The sequence below is a fragment of the Zerene cesonia genome, chromosome 15 (genome assembly GCF_012273895.1).
Source record: "Zerene cesonia ecotype Mississippi chromosome 15, Zerene_cesonia_1.1, whole genome shotgun sequence".
Classification (NCBI taxonomy): domain Eukaryota; kingdom Metazoa; phylum Arthropoda; class Insecta; order Lepidoptera; family Pieridae; genus Zerene; species Zerene cesonia.
The window spans coordinates 9,561,834-9,578,698 of record NC_052116.1 but is presented as its reverse complement, the minus strand read 5'-3'; the positions used below and the strand labels follow the sequence as shown (position 1 = coordinate 9,578,698).

The window sequence follows — 16,865 nt, the reverse complement described above, 5'->3', positions numbered from 1 at the left end:
CGCAGGTGTGCGCGGCGGCGCTGGCGCGCGGGCTGTACGTGGGCTACCTGAAGCTGCAGTCGTCGGTGGAGGTGGTGCGCGTGGTGGCGCCGGCGGCCGCGCCCACCGCGCCGCCGCACCGCGCCGTGCGCCGCAACCCGCACGTCTCCGCGTCTGTTGCTCACTTCTTATTTTTTCTCTACGCTTATTGACCTCATTATTCAACATTAAATCTCATTAAAAGCTCACAACTAGCTTAGCACTTTGCTCACAACGCGGCGTGGTAAACATTCGTCAGTAAAAGATCCGCATCACAAAATCGTACTGAGTGCAAACGCTTACGACGTGTTGAACCAATGGGGTACAAATACCACCAAAGGTTCAACGCGACAAACAACTCGAAGATTTCACTATAGTCAAAACTATAGTGAAATTTTCGAGTTGTCAGTCGAAAGATTATGTTTTCGAGCTTAATAAGCTTATTATTAATATATATTATTTCAAGATACTTTTTTCGACCAATCAAAAATAAAATAAATTCCTTGCTTTATAATATCACGAGACCTTTTCGAGTATCATCGAAGGTTTTGTGAGATTTATATTATATTTTTAACTTTGACGTCTATTTTTATATATTATGTTTTTATAAAAAAAAGAAAAATATTAAAATTGTTACACATATAACAAACAATTTGACACACTTCGAAAACCTGTCAAATACCAAAGATTTTTTGATCTTAAGAATTCGTGTTGTGACCACGGCGCGTTGATACAATAAAGAATGGCTTGCGCGTAATGTGCATTAATTGCTTACCATAACACTTTTACTGCTTCAAATAATTTTAAATTCCTACATTCAAAAAACTATGAACCCAACTCTGTTAGAAAAAATATAAGTAATATTAAATTTCGTATAATTACAGAGAAGAATGGGAGTACCTGAAATCGCTATCCGGTAGGACGGAAGACAAACAAGCGATTAGCAATCTATCCATAAACAGCAACGACAAGCCATCAGAATCTCAACAAATGTTCCTGGAGCAGATCGCGAGCGCGTGCCGGAAGCTGCTGCGCGACATGGACGTCTCCGACGAGAACGCTCTCACCCACCGCATATACGACCTCGAGGTCATCGAGCTCAACAATGACGTCAGCTTCATCATGATCTGCCCTCCGGCGGAACAAGCCTGTTCCGTGCCCGGGCAGAAGGAGATCCTGCTCCAGAGGGGAGACCTCCTGAGTCTGCCCATACAGGCGTTCGAAATGATCCACCTGCAGACCTATCACTCCGAGCTCCTACACAAATACGCCAAACTCAGCTGCGTGCTGGAACTGGACATCGCGTTAGCCGCGCATTCGCATAGAGAGGCGTTTTCCTGCACCGAACTGCAAACTACGAAGGAAAAACTTTCCAAACTCGAAGAGTTACAGAACAGCTTAAACTTGGTTTGGAGATCGGAGCGGTGGCTCATGGACTTGATCAGTTTCGCGCGTGATAAAGACAAGTCGGGCTCCAGCTCAGGAATTTTGCTCAAATATATACTCGAAAAAACGCCGTCCCAAATTTGCTCAGACACCGGGAGTTGTGATAAAGATGTTAATTTGAAAATAGATCTCTTACAAATACCTTCCAGAGATGGAAAAATTACCAAAACGTCACCGGGGAGGGGCTCGTGGCCGGGCCCAGCGGGAAACGGAAACCATGCGAACTTACATCCAGAATTCAGCAAATCGGAGCAACAGCTCAGTATAGCTCCGCGGCAGGCGTCCGTATCGACGCTCAACCTGAGCAGTTCTCAGTACCTCACCGACGGCAAATTCGCAAGGAAAGGCAGCGCCGACTCGCAGTTCACGCAATCTAGTGCAATGAGCAGCAACTTTGTGAGTAGCAATTCACAATTCGATGTAAAGTCGACCGGATCTCACGCGAGCGTCGGCAGCAGCCGCCTGCCGCCGTCGCGAAGCGAGGACACGTTGGTTCTCCAAAACGAAAACGTAGAACCGAAGCCGCGGCCGCACAGCATCAACACGAGCATGTCCACGACCTCGAGCCCTCTTCTGACCGTCAAGCACATGTACACCGGCAGCATGATCAGCGTGCGGACCGGAAATGAATCGGCCCAAAGTCTGTCCAGCGATTCTGAAAGCCAGAGCTGTCCCAAGTTACGACCTCCGAACTACCGCAGCGTCATGCCGTCCAAAAGCATGACAAACGTGAAGTCGCCTGAAATAGACTATACAGATACCGGGCAAGAGGCGAAGAGCCACAGTGTGAAGCGACAGCCCCTGCTGGAGACGCAGGAAGAAGACCTGAACAAGAAGGTGCCCAAGACTGAGGAGAAGCAGGACTCGGAGGAGCAAACCGATCCAATCGCTGAGAGACGGATCGTCGACCAGCCGGGAATATTACAAGTTAGATTTTTTTTTAATTTCTTTCTAATCAATTATAAGATTTTTTTCAATGAAGAACAAGATTAAGAAAAAATTTAATAACGGGTGCCCCGTTCTAAGGAATCAGCAGATAACAGCCATTAAGTAACCTGATTCAAACCACTCTGAATGGAAATAGACGTCATCCCATGTGTTACCATAAATTATAAGCGCAGTGTCTCCGGCAAAGTATCTTATAGTAGTTTGCCGTTAGTAAGCTGCAAGTTAGTAGGGGCATTTATGTACTGGAAAAGAAGGGATTGGCCTAATATACTACTACTACCCTGTGGTACGCCATACGAAAAAGCTTGTTCAGAACTCGTAATGAGATGCATCATTTGTTTTCTGTTAGTTAAGAAACTTTCAAATGTTTCATAAGGTTTACCTGTGACACTGATGTTAGCGTATCGAAAGCTTTGGCAAGGTCCAAGAAAATAGCAATACATCTTTTATTCATATACAGATTAGACATCACCTCATAAATCAGATTATGAACAGGCAATGCTAATTGTCGTCAAAAGTCTAATTACCCAACCGTTTAATTGAGCAAAAAACTTGTTACAAATGTAAAGCACAATATTAGCAAAGCGTTAATCTACACTAATGTTATAAAGCTAAAGAGTTTGTTTGTTTGAAAAATTATTTCAGTGTTAGATAGTTTATTAAGGAAGCTATAGGCTATATATACACCACGGGCGAAGCCAGGGCGGACCGCTAGTATTTTATATTATTTAACTAGTCCAATTGAATTATTTCTTCTTTCTTTCTGATCTTCCTGTATCTGTACTATATCGAAATCCTAACAGCTCATTCAAATTGCTACTAAATTGAATGTAGTATGTATAAAAAGTGCAGAAGTGAAGCGTGGTGTCGCGGCCGGCAGGTGTTCGCGGCGTACGAGACGGGGCTGGCGGCGGGCACGTCGCTGAAGCTGCACGTGACGCCGCGCACGAGCGCGCGCGAGGTCATCGAGCTGGTGGTGAAGCAGCTCAACATGGCGGCCGCGCTCAAGGGCCGCGCCGCGCCGCTCTACCCGCCCGAGCGCCTGCCCGACTTCTGCCTGGTGGCCGTCATCGGCGCGCGCGAGCGCTGCCTGCGCGACGACTTCCGCCCGCTGCAGCTGCAGAACCCCTGGCGCCGCGGCCGCCTCTACGTGCGCCTGCGCCACGACGTGCTGGCCGCGCTGCACCACTCCGCCTCCCGCCCCGCCTACATATAGAGCTGCTCCGCACCCGACGAATTCGTTCGAATTAACGTCCATGACGTCACAATATGTCGCCGAGTCGATCCTATTCTTAGTTGGATGGCATGAAACCCGTTTTAAACGTGAAAGAGTCGGCTTGAAAATCGGGTACAGAATTGAACTAGATTAATTTATCAGTGACATCGAATGGGGCAGAGGGTTGTGTTATTATAGATTCTCGCAATAATACGGAATGTCGCTCAGCCGCGATCATATTGAATTGTTAACATGCAGTTCCATAGATTATGCTCAATTTCTGAAATAGATATTTTTATGAAAATAAAAATGTACGTTGATTGTATGACCAAAATTAATTTAATAGTGTAATCGTTATCGTACTTCCAAAGAGTAAGATTGCTAGACGGAATCCTACCTAAATAAATATCATACTTTGTAAATTAGTACCTTTCTGATTGTACGTAACCGTGTTTAATAAATATATAAATGTATACAATACATTTGATATATGCGATCGACGACTCCGAAACCAACATTATATTTGTACATAATATCTAATTTATCAAATTATAATGAATTGTAAATCGAATAATAAATAACCGGTAGAGTACAGTTATTTTAGTTATATTAATAAAGTATTAATTATAGACATAGAGTGAGAGAAAAACACCATTTATCATAATGAAAGTGTGTCCAACGTCCAAGTTACATTTCGACGTGCGTCGCTCGTTTCCGCGTCTCGCTGCACAGGCGTAAGGTGTATCGCAGTTATCTCTTTAGTTAAACAGTCCATCGAGGCTAAAGGTAGTTTAATTTCGGTGCCAATTCTTATTTGTTGATGCTTTAATAGTATATTTTTAATGTTAGGGAATGAACACAATTTATGGTGCTTGAATACCTACTGCTTTTAAACCATATCTTTGAATTCTTATGAACGGTAAAACGAGTATATGTTAATGAAATAACAAAATACATTTGTAGCGATAGTTCATTGACTAGTCCCTGCAGTATTTTAAATGTGAATTAATATGTATGTTGTTTAGTTAAATCCATATCTTTGAGGAATAATAATATATTTTATACAATCTCAAAATGTAAAGTATTTTGTTATTTAATAAAAATATTGTTTTAAGCATACTTTTATTGCTATTTTTAAAGTATTATTAATCTAAATATTTTTATATACCTTGAATGGTCATATTTCGAACGGTCACACGAAATTACCCAGTCCATTTGTGGATACATAATTATTTTAAACACAAATAAAGTATTCAACTAAAAATACTCAAGTTTTCATTGTAACCAAATCGAAAGGTACAGTAAATGTAGTCAAAATGAAATATTATGTATTTAGATGTAGAAAATAAAATTTTATCAACGATTCGAGCCATACTTAGATCGCAATTAATTATAAAGCCTAAGTAAATGTCTTATGAATTTAAATGTTAATATAAATGTGTTTTATTTTATTATTATTGGTATTCACCCCAATCGCGGTGTTGTATATTAGAGATTAGAAGAGTGGATGAAACATTGCACAAAAATAAATGTATTTCAAATCTTTTATTTGTTTTCTTTTTAAGTTTTAGGTTCTACCTTCAGTGATAAAGCCCATAAAGGCGATTAACTTATAAGTCTACGCTGCAATTTTCAAGTTCAGTACTGGCCAGCTCGTCGCTTCTATACAAGGAACAACGGAACAAACAATTATTAATTATTTTTAACAAATTTATTCGTTTTGATTGATGCTAGAAGCTATTTGGTAATTGATGTGGTGACACTAGAGTTTAAATCGCATAAACGTCATATTTTAAATTTTGGCGCCTTATTACTCGACTTACTAAAAGAGGGTACCTAATGTACATCGAGCGTATGTATTTGACCATAGATTTATCTATCTCCATGGATTGATTATCTAGGATTTTGTCATATAAGCCGTATTATTTTATTACCTTCTACATTATCAAGAGGGCGTTCACAAATATAAAAAGTGACGTAGTTTTGATTTTTTTTTCTTACAAAAAAACCAATCTGCCCCGATTTTTTTTCTATAATATTTAAATCTTGTTCTTGTGAAGTTACTCGATATTTAAATATTGTACTATAATTCCACTTATAAACTCAAACATGTATTTAATCAATAAGACTTCTTATAGAAGCACTTTTGAATCTTCATTTTACACAGTTTCTAGATCAAAGAAACAAGACTTTTTGCTTTACATACGGAGTATCTGTGGTTTTGACTTCTTTATAAAGTGTTTTTAAAACTGTTATATCGTACAGGTACATATTTTATTTGCCTTTATATTTCTGCTTGTATTATTACTTACTGTTACTGTATCGTATTATATCATTCCCTTCACATTTTTTAACTTTAGAAAATAAATGATTCTAACCATTTACACCAACATCAAAGTTCGATCTTGTCTTTGAAATATGGAGAGAAGAATTTTAATAGTTCAAACTTCCTCGTATCTATCGAAACTCACGTCATTTGGCGAGTTTGAAGTTTATGTGAGTTGTGTCTTGTCAGTTGTGACATTTTTGAGATAACTGTTATGTACATAAATCGTACTGGTATATAACCAGTAGAGTTCAAAGTTTCATTGATAATTACCAATAAACATTTTATAAAAATCGACATTTATTTGGTTGACTTTTATGTAATAATAAACTTTTAGTTTTAACTTCAGTAAATAATTTGAGAAACATGAGTTTAGTTGCCAACACAGGGTAAGTCGCTAAGCCAATAAGGAGAAAGTTTTTGTTCCACGTTTGATTACAGAATTTAATTTATCGCTATTTTAGGAAGCTAGCGGGTCGTACCCTGTTTATAACCGGTGCCTCTCGTGGAATCGGCAAGGCTATTGCTCTGAAAGCCGCCAAGGATGGAGCGAACGTGGTTGTAGCCGCCAAAACAGCGGAGCCTCATCCAAAGCTCCCGGGAACTATATATACAGCTGCCGAAGAAAGTTAGTGTCTTTTCTCTGCATTCTTAATTTGTTCTACATTAACGTTTTAGCATCAACCTGTTCTCGTGAACAGTGTCCTGAACTTTGGACTTCAACACAGGTGTATTGACCTTTGGTCTATTAACCTGTCTCATCTCTTTTCAGGTTTTTTTAAAGCTGTAACTAAAAAAGTTAATATAAATACACCTATTATAATAATAATTATACATAATGGTTTTCATTCTATAATTGCATTATGAAAATATTTATCTATAATTTTTATTATTTTAAAAATTTCAGTTGAAGCTCTCGGTGGAAAAGCTCTCCCGTGTATAGTTGATGTCCGGGATGAGAAACAGGTTCAGAATGCCATTGATGAAGCTGTCAAAAAGGTTATTTTATAAGTAATTCCTATTACAAGCTCTTCTATTTATCATTTTTTACAACTGCACTGTCATTAAAGATACCACTTAACTGATATGTTATAAAAATCCATAGTAACATATATCTTTAATTACTAAATTTGCAGATTATATTTGATTAGGACTATTTTATTTTTTTATTACTATGTGCTTAAATATTGATTATAATGTCATTGGCTAAAGAAAAAGCAACTGTTTCTACAATGAAATCTTATCATCATATTAAAAATATTGAATTACAGAAACAAGTAAAAAGTAATCACTTTATTTTATGATGAGTTTGCTATGATAATAAATTGTGCTATGATAGTGATAAAATGAAAAACTTTCCTACATGACCTACATACCCTTATTACTATATATTAATGATGAATAGTAAGGGTTTTAGTATTAGAAATAAAATAGTTATTGAACAAACAATAAATATTTCACAATATTTTATATTCAATACTAGCTGGGTACAGTTGCACAGTGTAGATGCAGTTTTTTTAACTAAACTTTTGCCCATGTATATTCCTGCATAGTCAAAGGAAAAGATAAACAGTACTGTGTTCCTGTGAGATTTCAGGGATAAAATTTCTCTTTTTTTGGGTTTCAAGCTATATGTGAACCAAACATACGACCATACAGGTAGATTGTGAGATTAGCACCTTGAAGCAAGCATACAAACTCTTCAGTTTTATATGTAGTGTAGATGAAATGTATTCTGTACAGCTTGCTATACAGGGCAAGTCCTCATTTATAAGTAAAGTATTCACTTAATAAGGTAAAAAGATATATCATTGAAGTTAGTAAAAAATCTAGCATATTTTTTTACAATAAATAGTTAAAGAAATGAATAAACTAATGAAATATGGTTACAGTTCAACGGTATAGACATTCTGGTGAACAACGCGTCGGCGATCTCGCTGACGGGCACCGCGGAGACCGACATGAAGAGATACGACCTCATGCACAATATCAACACGAGGGGGACTTTCCTTGCGTGAGATTTTACTTTTTACTATGCTTGTTGAGTATTAAAACATTTTTATTTGGTTGTGCTACCTAGAGGATTATTAATCTGTGATATAATGTTCCTTGATCATTACTTAATGAAAGATAAAAAGTTGAATGGAAGTTGTTATACTTATATATGCATATTTAGTATGAAAATATTACATTTCCTTAAGTTGTGTATCTTGCAATGGAAGAGATAAATACTGAGGATATATCGAGTAAAACTGTGTTTTATAAATCTTTTTTAGGAATTATCAGCTTTTCGTGTTTTCTTGATACCTCCTAACTTTTTACTGGTTGAAGCGATTTTTATGATTCTTTTTTTAATTGAAAGTTGGTACCTGCCATGTGGATCCATGTAAAATTGGTCTAGTTCGGACAGTTTGAGGTAGTTTTTTATTAACAATAATAATTGTTTTTCAGGTCAAAACTGTGTCTGCCCCTGTTGAAGAACAGCGACCATGCACACATTTTGAACTTGTCCCCTCCACTCAACATGAGCCCATACTGGTACGCAGCCATGAACATGACATTTTGGTTGATTTGTACATGATAGTTATGAACTCTTATCGTGGAACACTATGTTTACTTGGATAATATACCACATATTTACTTGGAAGACACACATAATTTAACGAGTGGGCCGCCACTACACAGCCAACAATTGTAGAATTTTTGAAAGAAGTCTAGTAGTTCCTGAGTTTGAAGTGTTGAAACAAACTCATCGTCGTTATCATATAATTAGTATTAGTACAGATATAGCGGGTGCAGTCTGTTAAGCATAAATCATTTCATGCATCAATTAAGCATATAAAAAATAAATTAACATCAAAATTTCATATATTGCGGTAGATAAGTAATATCCGCAAGAATAAGACTTGTGTGTCAGTATACAATATTAAAACACTGGTTTTTAAGTCTATCCACAACAAATAACGATCGTGAATGAAGTGGTTTGGTTTATAATAACGATATGATAATGTAATGGTCAGGTTCTCGATCCACGTGGCGTACACGATGGCGAAGTACGGCATGTCCATGTGCGTGCTCGGCATGAGCGAGGAGTTCCGCCCCTACAACATCGCCGTCAACGCGCTTTGGCCTCGTACTGGTAAATAGATAAACACACTCACAAATATCGAACGTGTCGGACACCTTGCACCTTTGCTATCTGCTTTTGCAGTCGTGCCAAATCGCAAGGAGTTAAAACCTCTTTTCAAAATTGAGTTTTTAGACTTCGCATGCTAGTTTTTTGCGCTTAAATCTCTACCAGTGAGCACAAATAATAGTAAAATATTGTTAATGTATATTTCGCAAAAAGAAAATCAACACAAAACAAAATCAATATTACCAATAATAATGGTATTTAATGCCAAGAAAAAATAGAAATGAACAAAAATGTATAACATCGTCGGTTGCAGCGATCGCGACGGCGGCCATCGAGATGCTGACGGGCGACACGTCCACCAGCCGCAAGCCCGACATCGTGTCCGACGCCGCCTACGCCATGCTCTGCAAGTGAGTGCACACCACGCACAGAACACACTACACTGCAACACTATGCACCACTCTTCACCCTACACTACACTATAACACTACACTTCACGTTACACTACACACTATAAACACTACACTACACTTCACGCTGCAGTCTACACTACGCACCATACAACAGGAAACTTCTCCCTAAATACTATACACAATACACACTAGAAGCTACACAGAATATGGAACTCTATTTTCTACGTCGTAAATTAGAATATCACCAGGCTCATAAATATTGCATTATTTATATTTGACCTCTATTAATTACTACATAGTATAAAGTAAATTTGCTTCTCTGTCCCCATGTAGGTATGTATGGTTTTATCAATGGATTTTGATGGGGTTTCTGTTAATAGACAGAACAATTCAAGAGAAAGTTCATATTTATAATAAAATCCAATAAACTAGTCCGAATTTAACAAAAACAGTATTAGTATTTATCTTGGCCCCCCTGGGGGCGGGCCGGCCGCACAGGGACCCGCGCACGTACACGGGCAACTTCGCGATCGACGAGGACGTGGTGCGCGCCGCCGGCGTCGCCGACCTCAAGCCCTACGCCTGTGACCCGGGTGAGATACTTCTCTTGTGTTCACTATTTAGTAATATTGTTTTTAAAATAGTTGTTTGTTTGCTTTTTGTAATGGATATTAAGTCTATAACTCTTGGGTGTCTTTCTTTTTTCTTAGCCATATAATTCCTAAATTACATAACTCTTGTGTTTTTGACAACTCTGCCTCTTTATATATAGAAAGTGAAGCGAGGTTACAGATGTCCCTGACTATATATACCAATTTATAATTTGAACAATGCTTGCATTAAATTACAAGCAGACATTTCAATATTGTATATTTGCACAGATGCTCTATACAACTAACTACATATAACCTTTTTAGTACAAAGTTTTCCGAATTATATAATTATTCTGAATGTGAATAATATTGTCTCTTGGCCCATTGTAATAATCTTCCATACACATTGTAATATGTTACATCACCAAATTCACACAATGACTTCATAATTTTTCCCACGTTCCATTATTTACTAACAATTCAAATAAGATTATTGTAACATTTGATATATTTATGAACATATCATGAAAGATACATTTGTGACACATTTTAATGTGGAGATGTTTGTTACTCTCATCAACTATTTGAATATAAATAATATTGTGTGTGCTTGTGTGTACATTTCACAGTATATTCCAACTAGCAAAATTATGTTTCTGTTTCAATCGCTTTGTATTCTTGTACAATTATATATTTATTATTAAAACACATGCTGTCCATAATGTGTTGCATGACAGTGAAAAATAATTTGTTTCATACTTAAATATGTCTGCATATATTGTTATGCTAAACACTGTACATAACTTATTATGCGCAACAATTATTTGTGTAATAAGATAAGTCCTTATAATTGGACCATGCAATAAATAGCACAGACTATAAAGACAGATTATTTAGATTTAAAATATGGTCAGGGTTCCTCTATTTTAGGCGAGTGTTTTACGATTTCATGCTTTCCTTTATAATAATTGCACTGCTTCGTATTAGTTTTATTGTTATTAAAATTCTAGTGTTTTAGGAATTACTCCGTTCTAAATAACTTATACCTTCAGCAATTACAATTGATGACAGTATTAACTGAAATTGTCAAATGCAGAACGAAATGTTACAAATGTGTAGTAAAATTTCACCAAACACTTGCTTGTTGGTTGGTCAAATGAGTCTTCATGAGTGGTGAAGTGGTAGTTAAGTTATATCAGTGTATTAAATGGGGTGTTTGGTGAAGTGCATGCATTGCCCATTGTTCGACCGCACATGAGCGAATGAACTGGTCATGTGCCGATACTGACCGGCCCGTGTGCTCAGCCAACGCAGACCGGCTGCTGCTGGACGGCTTCCTGGATGAGGAGGAGGCTCGGCTGCACCACTCCAGCACGGTGACGGCGTCGCACCGACGCGCATACCACACCTCCGCTACCAACTATAAGCAGGTGCCCTTTAGCCCAAGCCTCATTGTCCACCGCCACGTTATATAGCCGTTAGATAGCAAGTATTTAGAGTTATATTTGTTTGAAAGTCGACGTTGGTTATAGTTAAGAGTAGTAGGAGGAGCAAGTTGTAAGTACTTTTGTGTAATGATAATTATTCTATCTATTTTTTTTATTAATCCACGTAAATATATAAATCATATAAAGATTTGTTTTCGAGCTCTGTGGTGGTGGACAAACGGCCCCAGAACATTTTAAATTCACTATTAATTAGTCTAGTATCTATGTATATATGAGGGATAAGGTAATATCGCATTCTATTCGTCTTCCATTGTAAATCATCTCACTTCTTTTCCATACTATTTGTTTTTGTTTGTAGATAATTGAGAAACGAACATCTCCGCAAATTCATTCATTTCACTGCTTCAATCCATTATTTATTTTATGGTAGTTAATTCCATTGTTTATGATGGCCATAGACATGAAAAATTGCGTGTTGTGTATTTTATTTCAGGCGAGTATCCGCGTTTTTCAAATGTCCGTCCGTCGAATATTGAAATTTATAATATTGTGATGTTTGTTGCAGATAACATAGACAATCTGTTACCTGACTTCTTTTTGGAGGAGCCCGGACAAACAGAGAAGGCTCCCAAAAAGGTGTGAAGTGACTTTATTTGATCAAAATGTAATAAATGTAAATGAAAATGTAATAAAGTAAATAAATAAGTATCAAAAAGTTTGAAGTGTTTCGTTTTTCCATTGGCAAATAATGTAATATTTTGTGTTTGTTCTCTATGTGTCTATGGCCATAATTGACAAATATTGCAGTCTATCTAACACATATTAATGGATTATTTTCATGTATTTAGTTCAAATAACAAATCTTCGTTGTCTTAAAGTTGCATGCTCCTTTCCGTACCTGTTAACACATCTACGCACGATAGTTGATTTTGATTCAAACGTCACCCAAAATCCTCAGTACTAAGCAAAGGTATGAAATATTTTTATATATCTGGATACTAACCAATTTTTTTACATAATTAATTATGCTAATTAATGAAATGTTTTCTATAGAAATTTTATGATTGGCAGGCGGAACAGGGAGGTGGCCAGATCCCAGCCCTGTTCGAAGCTATCAGCAAAACAATATCAGCCGACTTGGTGAAGAAGACACAAGCTGTCTATCAGTTTAATGTTAAAGGTATGGATTATACTTCTAGAAATTTAGTTCTTTGGCGAATACTGATATAGATTCGAACCCCCTATTTTCGCCTTATCGTGACAACGCCACCGTCGCACGCCCTGGCTCCGCTCGGGTAGTCATTTATCGTAATTGAAATAGTATCAACTAACCCATCTCTTAGAATGGAACAAACTGCACAAGGTGTAAGGTGGAAATTTGATTAAAATCGGTCGAGTAACTCCTAGACTACTCCATGTCCATCGCGGATAATATGATCTAACAGCAACAAACGAAACAACAACGCCAACAAGTGACACCGTGTACCATAATAATTGCGTTTCTCCTCGCAGGCAAGGAGGAGGGCGTGTGGCACCTCGACCTGAAGAACGGCGCGGGCGCGTGCGGCGCCGGCGAGCCGCCCGCCGCGCCCGACGCCACGCTCACCATGGACGCCAACCACTTCGCCGACATGTTCGCCGGTACGCACAAGCAAGCACGCACGCACGCACGCAAGCACGCACAGATAAAAAACATATGATGTTATATAAATAGCTCAAATATGTTCCTATTGCTCGGCACAGGCCTTCTCTGAGGGTACAAGCCTTAATCTACTACGCTGGCAGATGTGATTTCGTCGTACTTTAGACATGCCGATTTCCGCACGATGTATTCTTTCATCGTTTTAAGTAGTGGTGATGTTGTCCACATGCAGAGATAAATTGAAAATTCAATTTATTACGAGGTCCTAACTACTAAGCCACCATAAGCCGTAAGCAAATATTGATTGACCAAATAAATATATGTTCCAAATAATTAAATACATGTACAAACACACGCCCACGCAAATAGATAAGTTAGTGAAATGAAATGAAATTAAATAGGGTATTTGTTGACAATCGGAAACCAAGCGACTAAGGTCCTTAATTACTGGTACACACAATATAAGATATGATTTTTTTTTTTATTAATTTGAGAAAAATCTTTCATTTACTTTAATAATATGGACAAGATCATACTGTACATATTTACGTAATTATTTAACTCTAGTAAACATTTATGATTGCAAATGAGAGAGACTGAGGGGAATTTTAATAAGTGAAAATAACATAAGTTTACAAATGTTCAAATGTTTATTGTATACTATAAACGTCAAAGTTGCTGGTTACATAGAATCTTTGTAAATAAATTTACATTGGAATAGTGTTTCCTTCCTTTAAAAACTTAATAAATAAGAGATGCAATAAACATATTAAATTGATTTGTTACAGGTAAATTGAAACCCACAACAGCATTCATGATGGGCAAACTGAAGATCAGCGGAGACCTGCAGAAAGCCATGAAGTTAGAGAAAATGATGAAATCTCTCAAAAACAAAATGTAAACTAAACTAGTTATAGTTCTCACTTGTTTATGGAATCAGTCAATTTTAAACAAAGTTGTATATGTATAGAATGGAAATATATTTATTTTTTAATAAAGTTAAGCTTTATCCTTTTTATGAAGCCAGTATTCACTGAATTTCTTATAAAACTGTGTAATAAATGTAAAAACACTGCATAATAATATGGCAGAGGCAGAGCAGAGGCTATTTTTGTAACAAAATGAAGCATAGAATCTATTTAATGCATATAACCTCTTATAAGAGTAGCCAACATGTAACTGATAACGATTATTTGTATTTGGTACAACCTGACAATACCTAAACCTTATAAATGTATTATTTTTTATACTTTGTAATAAGGATACTACAATAAACTTTTATAACAAATTGTTATTTCATTTCTTAGAAGAAATACATAGTTACTGTGTTATGAAATGTGAATAATATAAAATAGGTGGTAAAAAATATATTTGGTCATAAATTTTTTGTTAAGTGTTGCATACAAATTTTAAAAGATATTTGGATATGAAAAATATAATGCACATCTTTGTTTCATCATCTTATTAGTTACATCACTCAGGGATGGCTGAACAGATTTAAATCTTCTTTGGTTTTTTGAATTTCCCTGCTTGGATTACGATTGCATGTTAAAAATTTTTTAAATCGTACACATAATTAAACTCGGCGGAAAAACCAGGCGGAACCGGGAGCAGCAGCTAGTTTATTAATTAATATCGGATTTAAATTCGGTAATACAATACATTAAAAAAGCTTCATTACCTATAACTATAGAATATAACGTCCATTTTATTGCAAAGTAACAACAACTAACGTAAAAATAATAGTAAATTGCGATAAATGTCGTAAGAGCAATCACAATGTTATAGTCAACAATGAAGTTACATCAGATATTTTCGATAACCTCGTTATCAGAATTGAATTCTCCCGCGTCTTGGCTGGCCTTGATACCGTGCTTACTGCCCAGTCCAATACAAAGATTTCAGTTCAACTAGGCTCAGTCCGACGGATGTAAACACTTTGCGGCAACGATATTAAAATTTTATTGTAACAAATTCACTTAAAAATATACACGATGTTTTCTATTGACGCTCCGGTAGAAATTCAAAATTCAGAATTTTGTAATTATCGTTCACCACTTAGTACTCGTTATGCTTCAAAAGAAATGCAATATAATTTTAGTGATCAAAAGAAGTTTTCGACATGGAGAAAACTATGGATTTATTTGGCAAAGGCGGAAAAGGTAAGAAACTATATATTTTATTTTAGTTATTTGATTTTGGGTATTGAATACCTATATCTTTGTTGTTTTACTTTATTAAGCGACAAAACTTACGCAAGTACCAAATTCATTCTGGCCTCTAGGTTATTTTTTACGCTTTTTAGTTTCGCTTTCGAACGTCCAGTGTTGCAACATCCTTTTTTCATTTACCTTAATTTTACATAATATTGGTAATAAGTTGCGATATATTTCTCTTATTTTACTTTATAATAATATGTATGATTGATAAATATTACCGTACATAATATTATAATTTTGTTTCATTCAACAATTGATCGTAGCTGTTATTTATTGGTCGCTCCGTTTTGTGTAACCAGTAGCAGCATTTGCGAAATGTTTCAACTTTCAATAGCAACATTCTGTCAGTGTCAAATTTGAATGGAACTGGAAAGATTGCCAACAGTGGAATTGGGAGTTACCATTTAAAATTAAGAAGAAGAAGTTTGTCAACTTCCTATTCTTATACATAATAATCGTATAAGTTTTCTATGAAAATAAGTCTTACACACATACGCAATGTAACCATTCAATGTAGGTAACCGAATCCGAAATTAATTTTTTAACTATGTTTAATTTTTATATTTTTGTAGGACGTACATCTTCAGGTGTAAATTTTAAACAATTGATCAAAGCTTGATCCTACTTATGTAACATACATTTGAAAATGAATAATATTTTATTATGTTATTTTAGTGACGCCAATTCTCAAAATTAAACAATACAACTTACGTCATTTCCACTTCTTTTAATTTTTTCAGTCAATGTGTTTTTCAGAATTTGTTTATCATCGGCAATTAGAGACGTGGTTTATGTATGTGTGATTGACGTGGATAAAATATAGTTGCTAAATATTGTTCATAAATATACTTGTATAAAGATATATTAGTATCATCCTATTTAGTAGTTATGTTGTACATAATTACTAAACTTACTGAATTATCTTAACATGTGATATTATTCCACAGTCTAATAATCCATACAGTATTTCAATAAACACGTTTAGACAAGTCAATATGGGGGAAGCAATAACAACAAGCCCGATCTACATATGCCACGTTGTTAGCAGCTCGAGACCTTATTTAAGGGTTGCATGAACGTTTTAGTATCATTTCATCATTAGATATTATATTATTTACTAGTGTAGATTTCATCATTAGGTATTATATTATTTACGTATGCTCTCTTTACTCTGTGATTAGCGAGACAAAAATGCTTATATTTTTTTAATACAAATTTATATTAAAAATCTATAAGTTCCGAAAGCGTCTTATAGCAATATTGAACATGTTTAAGATAAAAATCCAGTTCGTCACGTAATTATTATGATAAACTGGTACATTATTGTGATGTATAACTGACTTGATTTTAGAGCAACGTCACTTTTTTGACGGCTTATCTCTATTAGAAACTGCTTTTCGCACTGCTGGTAAATGATAAAACAATTTTATGAAGATCCAAAAGTGCTTCTAGAAGAAGTC

General features: G+C 36.1%; 3 protein-coding genes across 4 annotated transcripts in view; all 3 read left to right on the top strand.

Annotated features, from left to right (window-relative positions):
• Window positions 1–5,173, top strand: part of LOC119832528 — a 30,704-nt gene extending 25,531 nt beyond the window's left edge. The window contains exons 15-17 of the mRNA XM_038356187.1: window positions 1–151; window positions 903–2,391; window positions 3,293–5,173. The exon at window positions 1–151 is cut by the window's left edge and continues 82 nt beyond it. Coding sequence (XP_038212115.1) covers window positions 1–151; window positions 903–2,391; window positions 3,293–3,628 — 1,976 coding nt within the window. The 3' untranslated portion in view covers window positions 3,629–5,173. The remainder of the gene's footprint in view (window positions 152–902; window positions 2,392–3,292) is intronic.
• A 976-nt stretch (window positions 5,174–6,149) lies between these two features.
• LOC119832157 (hydroxysteroid dehydrogenase-like protein 2) lies at window positions 6,150–14,250 on the top strand. Of its 2 annotated transcripts, none has more exons than XM_038355767.1 (12): window positions 6,150–6,343; window positions 6,419–6,582; window positions 6,862–6,953; window positions 7,847–7,968; window positions 8,406–8,492; window positions 8,975–9,093; window positions 9,404–9,500; window positions 10,002–10,096; window positions 12,110–12,180; window positions 12,616–12,724; window positions 13,057–13,185; window positions 13,975–14,250. In XM_038355767.1, the coding sequence occupies exons 1-12, from the start codon at window positions 6,321–6,323 to the stop codon at window positions 14,085–14,087; spliced, it is 1,221 nt and encodes a 406-aa protein (XP_038211695.1). In that variant the 5' UTR covers window positions 6,150–6,320; the 3' UTR covers window positions 14,088–14,250. The 2 variants fall into 2 exon arrangements, with proteins under 2 accessions (XP_038211695.1, XP_038211694.1); XM_038355766.1 differs by lacking the exon at window positions 12,110–12,180 and adding an exon at window positions 11,402–11,526.
• Window positions 14,251–15,070: 820 nt separating this feature from the next.
• Window positions 15,071–16,865, top strand: part of LOC119832156 (adenylosuccinate lyase) — a 29,793-nt gene continuing 27,998 nt past the window's right edge. Inside the window, exon 1 of the mRNA XM_038355765.1 lies at window positions 15,071–15,348. Within this exon, the coding sequence (XP_038211693.1) occupies window positions 15,181–15,348 (168 nt within the window). The 5' untranslated portion in view covers window positions 15,071–15,180. The remainder of the gene's footprint in view (window positions 15,349–16,865) is intronic.

What these genes read in the sequence shown, in the direction of transcription:
- LOC119832157 (XM_038355766.1), top strand. Translation starts at nt 6,321, where the DNA reads ATGAGTTTAGTTGCCAACACAGG. An exon ending in TTGATGAAGCTGTCAAAAAG is followed by an intron (nt 6,954 to 7,846) that starts GTTATTTTATAA and finishes ATATGGTTACAG; the next exon opens with TTCAACGGTATAGACATTCT. An exon ending in ACGAGGGGGACTTTCCTTGC is followed by an intron (nt 7,969 to 8,405) that starts GTGAGATTTTAC and finishes ATTGTTTTTCAG; the next exon opens with GTCAAAACTGTGTCTGCCCC.